The sequence below is a fragment of the Nicotiana tomentosiformis genome, chromosome 8, assembly GCF_000390325.3.
Source record: "Nicotiana tomentosiformis chromosome 8, ASM39032v3, whole genome shotgun sequence".
Taxonomy (NCBI): Eukaryota; Viridiplantae; Streptophyta; class Magnoliopsida; order Solanales; family Solanaceae; genus Nicotiana; species Nicotiana tomentosiformis.
This window is the reverse complement of record NC_090819.1, coordinates 78491755-78498436: the sequence shown is the minus strand read 5'-3', so window position 1 is coordinate 78498436 and position 6682 is coordinate 78491755. Positions and strand designations below refer to the sequence as shown.

The 6682-nt window shown below is 34.3% G+C and overlaps 1 protein-coding gene across 1 annotated transcript; it reads left to right on the top strand.

The window, feature by feature from the left end:
• Positions 1–1276: 1276 nt before the first annotated feature.
• Positions 1277–6430, top strand: LOC104090487 (probable cyclic nucleotide-gated ion channel 14). Its single transcript, XM_009595592.4, has 7 exons — positions 1277–1819; positions 1898–2447; positions 3064–3276; positions 3415–3716; positions 4430–4541; positions 4873–5109; positions 5305–6430. Exons 1-7 carry the CDS (start codon positions 1788–1790, stop codon positions 6055–6057), a joined length of 2199 nt encoding a protein of 732 aa, XP_009593887.1. The 5' UTR covers positions 1277–1787; the 3' UTR covers positions 6058–6430.
• The last annotated feature ends 252 nt before the right edge of the window (positions 6431–6682 follow it).

The following is a 6682-nucleotide window of genomic DNA, read 5'->3' as shown; positions in this document are numbered from 1 at the left end:
AATTAACGAAAGAGCTAATTAGTTTAGGTGGATTCCGTTTCGAAAAGGGAATATATGGGCCAACTGTGTAACTCTAAGGGCATATATGGACCAACTATGTGACTGTAAGGGCATATTTGAGCTAAAGTATTAACGAAGGGCAAATGTGCTCAATTTCGTATAGTACAAGGGCATATTTGGACCTTTTCCGTTTTTGTTTTTTAAAAAAAGTGCTTATTTTTCAAAGTTGAAGTGTTTGGCCAAGCTTTAAAAAAAAAATGTATTTTTGAGGAGGAGCAGAAAAATATTTTTTTTTTCAGTTTTTACAAAAATAATGCTTTAAAAAAAACTGAAAAATATTTTCTAAAATAATATTTTTGTAAAAATTGAAAAGCAATTTTCTAAAGCAATTAAAAACTGAAAAAACTAAATTTTTTAAATTAAAAACTGAAAAAAGAAAATATTTGCTTTTTCAGTTTTTACAAAAATATTGCTTTTGAAAATTATTTTTCAGTTTTTACAAAAAAATTGCTTAAGAAATTATTTTTCAGTTTTTTTTAAAGCAATATTTTTCTAAAAACTAGAAAAAAATATCTTCGATTTTTTCAGTTTTTAGTAAAAAAAATTCAGTTTTTTCCAGTTTTTATCAAAACATTGCTTTAGAAAATTGCTTTTAAATTTTTTTTTTCGATTTTTACAAAAACATTGTTTTAGAAGATATTTTTCAGTTTTTTTAAAGCAATATTTTTGTAAAAATTGGAATAAATAAATATTTTCTTTTTTTCAGTTTTTAGTAAAAAGAAATTTAGTTTTTTTCAGTTTTTTTTTAAAAAAAATTGCTTTAGAAAATTGCTTTTCGGGTATGGGTAATGTGTCTTTTTAATTAATTAGGAGATATTTAGAATTGGTCAACAGGACGATGACACGTGTCCCTCCGTTTAAATGAGGTGTATATTTGAACCCAAAGTATCACTGTATGGGTATAGATAACCCAATAGTATAACGAGGGTTATTCTTAGATTATTTTCGAAAATAATGGTATATTTGGACCTTTGAGGTTAAAATATTACGGAGAATCTCGAACATATAAATGAGTATATTTCTAATTAAGTAGCTGACTCAGATTAGTAAAGGAGTAACTAACAACTTCAAATAGTTGGTTATGCCACCTAGGTAATAGCTACACTTAAATGTATCTCTCGACTTCTGTGTCCATTTGCTGTTTTCTAAGTCCTATAAGTATTCTTCTGAGGCAACTCTTGATTTCTTAATCTTTTTTTTTTTTCAAAGAAGATACAGTAGAATATTTCATAGTTTATTTATGAACATAGATTATTTAAATTTATACTCTAAACAAAAACCCTGACTTCTATCATGGCCTGCACGACTGCATTCACTTGAACTTCAATTTTCCATTTGCAGCATCAGAATTTTAGTACATCTGAGCTGTTTTTATCTTCTTTTCTTTTATATACTGTTTGTCTTTTTGTGATCTTCCAAGAAAAGTCAACGCCTTAAATTAGAGTTGCTTCTGCCCACTTCAGCTCCTCTTTGTTCCTTTCTATTCTTCATTCTTATGTTTCTTTCATACTCCATTTGAGAAAAATCTTGAAATTTTCAGCTATTTGAGTATTCGCCCAACAAAGTTTGCATTTTTTTTATTTTACTTTATTTATTTCTCATATTTATCTGCATGTTCTGAAATGGAAGTTTTTGAAAAAGGTAGAGTTCAATCTTGTTACCATTTTGGTATTTTCTTGGCTTTTGCATTGTGTACTGAAGATCTGTAGGTATTTGTGTGAAGAATTATGACGGAGTTCAAGAAAGAGAAGACGGTAAGGTAAATTTTCAAGGATGTTTCCTTTATTTTCTGTTTGTCATTTCTGATTTTTGTTAATAGTTCTGAGGATTTTATTAGGTTTTACAATGATGGGAAACAGAACTTTGAAACATCATGGGAGAAGAATGAGAACCATAATCTTGAAAAGCAACTACCTTTGTATAAGTCTTGTGAGGGTAGAAATGTTGTTGAAAAAGTTGGAGCAAGCAAGGTTCCCAAATTTGGAAATTTGAAGGTTTTCCCAGAAAATTATGTACAAGAGAAAAAGAAAATTCTTGATCCAGGGAGTGAAATAGTGATACAATGGAATAGGGTATTCTTGTGTTCTTGCTTGCTGGCTTTATTCATGGATCCATTATTTTTTTACATGCCATCAGTGGTGAAAAGGGGCAAGTCCTCATGTATGTCAATTGACTTGAATCTTGGCATTATTGTCACATGCTTTCGGACAGTCGCCGATATATTCTATATGTTACATGTGGTTATTAAGTTTAGGACTGCCTATGTTTCGCGAAGCTCGAGGGTATTTGGTAGGGGTGAACTTGTTATGGATAAGAAAATGATTGCAAGGAGGTACTTGAAGTCTGATTTCTTCATTGATGCTATTGCTGCTCTGCCTCTTCCTCAGGTACTTTAAAGGCTCTGCTGCTTCATTGCTAAATTTAGCTCAAAATCTGTAGTGCCTTGAACAGATAATCATGTTTCAAGAATCAAGCATTAATTTTCCTTTTGTATAGTCATTTGTTTAATGAGATTCAAGAACAAACACCCTGAATTAGGCTAGTGAAACTTACCTTGACCAGTGAAAAATTGCTGTTAGGCCGATTGTTTTCGTCAATTTTTAACAGATTTATGAACTGACTTAAAAGGGGTCTTTTCCTGGATTCAAAGCTCATAAATAATACATAATGTATTGATTTGTGGACTTAATCGACCTGTTACAGTAAATATTTTGAAATGAATTAGGCCACTGAAAGAAATCAGTGAATTTTACATATGTTTGATCATCAATTATTTTCACCTAAACATAATTTTGTGCATTCCCTGCAAGGCACAGAATTTCTTTTTGGTTATTCATGGGAAATATTAGAATGGATGTTGATGCTAATTATCATTGGAAGCACTTACATTACAAATCATGAGAATTCAATAAGCATTGGAAACAATCCATCTTCATATTCAAAGAGATAGAGAGAGAGAGAGATACAGAAACTTGTGGATTTAGCTTACTTTTTCTTTTGCAGATTGTAATATGGTTCATCATACCTTCAATTAGAAGCTCTCATTCCGATCATACCAACAATGCTCTCGTACTAATAGTCCTTCTGCAGTACCTGCCAAGACTCTATCTGATTTTCCCGTTGAGTGCTCAAATTATCAAAGCTGCCGGGGTTGTCACGAAAACAGCTTGGGCAGGTGCTGCTTACAATCTCCTACTCTACATGTTGGCGAGCCACGTAAGTTTAGACTCAGTAACACTCTTATCTTTCTCCTTAAGTTTAGGTTTACTTGCTAGATCTAAATATAGATAGCAACAGTTTTGAAGTCTTTGTTACTGCTATTGGATAGTGAATCAGGTTCTTTCTTTTTTCTAGGTCCTAGGTGCTTCCTGGTATTTATTGTCAATTGAGAGATATGCTACATGCTGGAAGATAGCTTGCAGAGAGGAGCTCAGTCCTATTCAATGCTCCAGTCATTTTCTCGACTGTGGTACTATAAATCATGCAGACAGGGTAACATGGGTAAACAGCACCCAAGTTTTCGGAAACTGCAATCCTTCTAACTCGACCATTTTCGACTTTGGAATATTTGCAAATGCAGTTACAAACAATGTTGTCTCCACCGACTTCCTTGAAAAGTACTTGTACTGCTTGTGGTGGGGTTTACAAAATTTAAGGTATGGTTTCCAAGATTACCATTTATTCCAGTGCTACTATTATTTTTGCTAGTCAAGCCAATTTCTCTAAGGGTTATCCAATTTGAACTTGAAGTGAGATTTTCAATTGCATTCTTAGATATCTCGAAGGTCCAAAATGGTTTTTGGCATAGGGTGTTTAAGGTGTTATCTTAATCCGTTATTCATATAAGTAATGATCTCTGGATTTATATATTAAATATCGATCGTATTAAGTTGTACTATGACTAAGACACTGCTTACCTACTGGAACAACAAAAGCATCCGTAAAAAAATAAGGAAAACATGGCAAACCAAACCAGCTTGCTTATGGTGGACGTTTTGAAAGAGAGGAATTTCCAATGTTTTGTGAATAGGAAAGAGCTAATTAGCAAGATCAATTTTAACTTTATTCCTTTACTTTCATTTTGGTGCACAGGAGTTTAGTGAAGACGCCGATAGCAATTAGCATCATAAGATATTTTTTAGCTCCATTCAGAATTAAGGGAATGTATTCTTTTGGTTTGCTCTGCACATATTCAACACAATCTTGGTGCTGTTCAATTAATACACCTTTACCAATCAAAAGAAAAAGAATTACTTACAACTAGTATAGTTTTGGTAATTGCAGTTATCAGGAAGCTGCAAAATTTGTTATTTGCTGCAGCATTGCGAATCAGGGACATTGAGCACTTTGTTTTTTGATCTTTTTGCAGTTCTTATGGCCAGAACTTGTCCACGAGCACATTTATATGGGAAACTTCATTTGCAATTCTTATTGCTATATTGGGGCTAGTTCTGTTTGCTCATTTGATTGGAAACATGCAGGTAAAGTGACAAACCTTATCTTAGCTGATTTCACATTTGAAGTCCTCATAGACTACTCCTTTGGATTTTGGTAAATATTGGACTCTTTTTCTTACATTTTTCCGGTAAATGTAGATTTGGACCGGTAATGTTTTTAAGTTGTATGATTTGACTTCAGTTCTTTCAGAAAAACCATATCATCTCAGGGTATTTCAAATTTTTCATTGTTTCTGCAGCTACAATAGAGAATGCCTCTTTCTACTTTTTCGAAATTGTGAAAATGTACATTTCATTTTGCAAAACCTATTCTTCAGACATTTATAAGTCTAACTGCTCCCCTTTATCATTGTAGACATACTTACAATCTATCACTATGAGGCTTGAGGAGTGGAGGCTCAAGCGACGAGACACTGAAGAATGGATGAGGCACCGACAACTCCCTCAGGATCTTCAAGAACGTGTCCGGCGTTTTGTACAGTACAAGTGGCTTGCCACTCGTGGAGTTGATGAAGAATCTATCCTGCATGCTTTACCTTCAGATCTTCGTCGTGACATCCAACGCCACCTATGTTTAGACCTTGTTCGGCGTGTAAGTCAATCTCTGTGTTCTCTCGTTGAACTTCAAACTTGTAACATCAATAATTTATTTGAAACGATTGTTCAATACTTGTCTTTTGTTACTATATGAATCTCAAACAAGTTATGTATTACTATTATTTCTGCTTTGATTCGCAGTTTCCGGTCAAATAGAGGAATTTGAGTTCATTTTTTCCTTTTTTGGCAGGTTCCCTTCTTCTCACAAATGGATGATCAGCTGCTTGATGCCATATGTGAACGTCTGGTTTCATCGTTATGTACTCAAGGAACATACATAGTACGTGAGGGTGATCCAGTAACTGAAATGTTGTTTGTTATCAGAGGAACATTAGAGAGCTCGACCACGAACGGGGGTCGGACGGGCTTCTTCAACTCAATTACTTTGAGGGCAGGTGACTTTTGCGGTGAGGAACTTCTTGCCTGGGCATTGTTGCCAAGATCCACTCTTAACTTGCCTTCGTCGACGAGAACAGTGAGAGCCCTATCGGAAGTAGAAGCCTTTGCTTTACGAGCAGAGGATCTCAAGTTCGTAGCCAATCAATTCAGACGTCTCCATAGTAAGAAGCTACAGCACACTTTCCGTTATTACTCTCACCACTGGAGAACTTGGGCTGCCTGTTTTGTTCAAGCTGCTTGGCGTCGTTTCAAGAAGAGAAAGCTGGCCAAAGATCTTAGTAGGAGTGAGTCCTTGTCTTATGCTACCGAGGATGAACAATCAGCAAATGAAAGTGAATGTGAACATGAACATGACGATGATCAACAAAAGAAAACTAAACCAGCTAACTCTTCCAATGTAAAGCAGAACCTTGGGGTAACAATATTGGCGTCAAGATTTGCTGCAAACACAAGGAGAGGAGCTCAGAAGATGAAAGATATGGATTTGCCAAAGTTACAGAAGCCCGAGGAGCCCGACTTTTCGGCTGAGCCAGATGATGACTAGCTCAACTCATGCCAGAATTGAAGACCATCTCCCTCTGGTGAAGTTTACAGAACCAAAAAAGCAATATAAAGACACTACTACAGTTAATTTAAAGAAATTTACTCAAGTTAAACAAAATGAAAAAGAAAATAGATACAGGTTGTGCTGCAGTTGATTATAACCATCACTAGACTCTACTTGTAAGTAGAAAAGGTCAAGGGAAATTAAAATGTGAGAAGACTTAAAAGAAAAACAGCAATTGTAGGCCAGTGTTTGTTGAAGAAAAACAAAAGGATATGTTTTATGTGTCAATCTTTTGTTGGCAAACTTAGATTTTAAGCTTAGTGAACATGTACGTTAATGTAAAATGATATGTAAACTAGTCAAGATGATATCAACTGGTTTGTCAAGCTCTACACAATTATTTTTCACTGGGAATCTAATAATTGAATAGGGGAAAAAGCACTCTAGAGTAAATAATTTCAGATAAGTAGAAGTAAGACGAAAATATAAGCAATATACAAGATTAGGCAATGTTTGAAATGTTAACATATGATAGATGATAGGATAAAATGAGAGAATTGTCTAAGATCGCAGGTGGATGTACATGTGCATCTGTAGGTACAATAATATGATGATTGAAAAT

Coding starts and splice junctions, on each gene's coding strand:
- LOC104090487 (XM_009595592.4), top strand. CDS start 1,788: ATGACGGAGTTCAAGAAAGAGAAGACGGTAAG. Junction 4,542..4,872: donor ATTTGATTGGAAACATGCAG/GTAAAGTGACAA, acceptor TTATCATTGTAG/ACATACTTACAATCTATCAC. Junction 5,110..5,304: donor GTTTAGACCTTGTTCGGCGT/GTAAGTCAATCT, acceptor CTTTTTTGGCAG/GTTCCCTTCTTCTCACAAAT.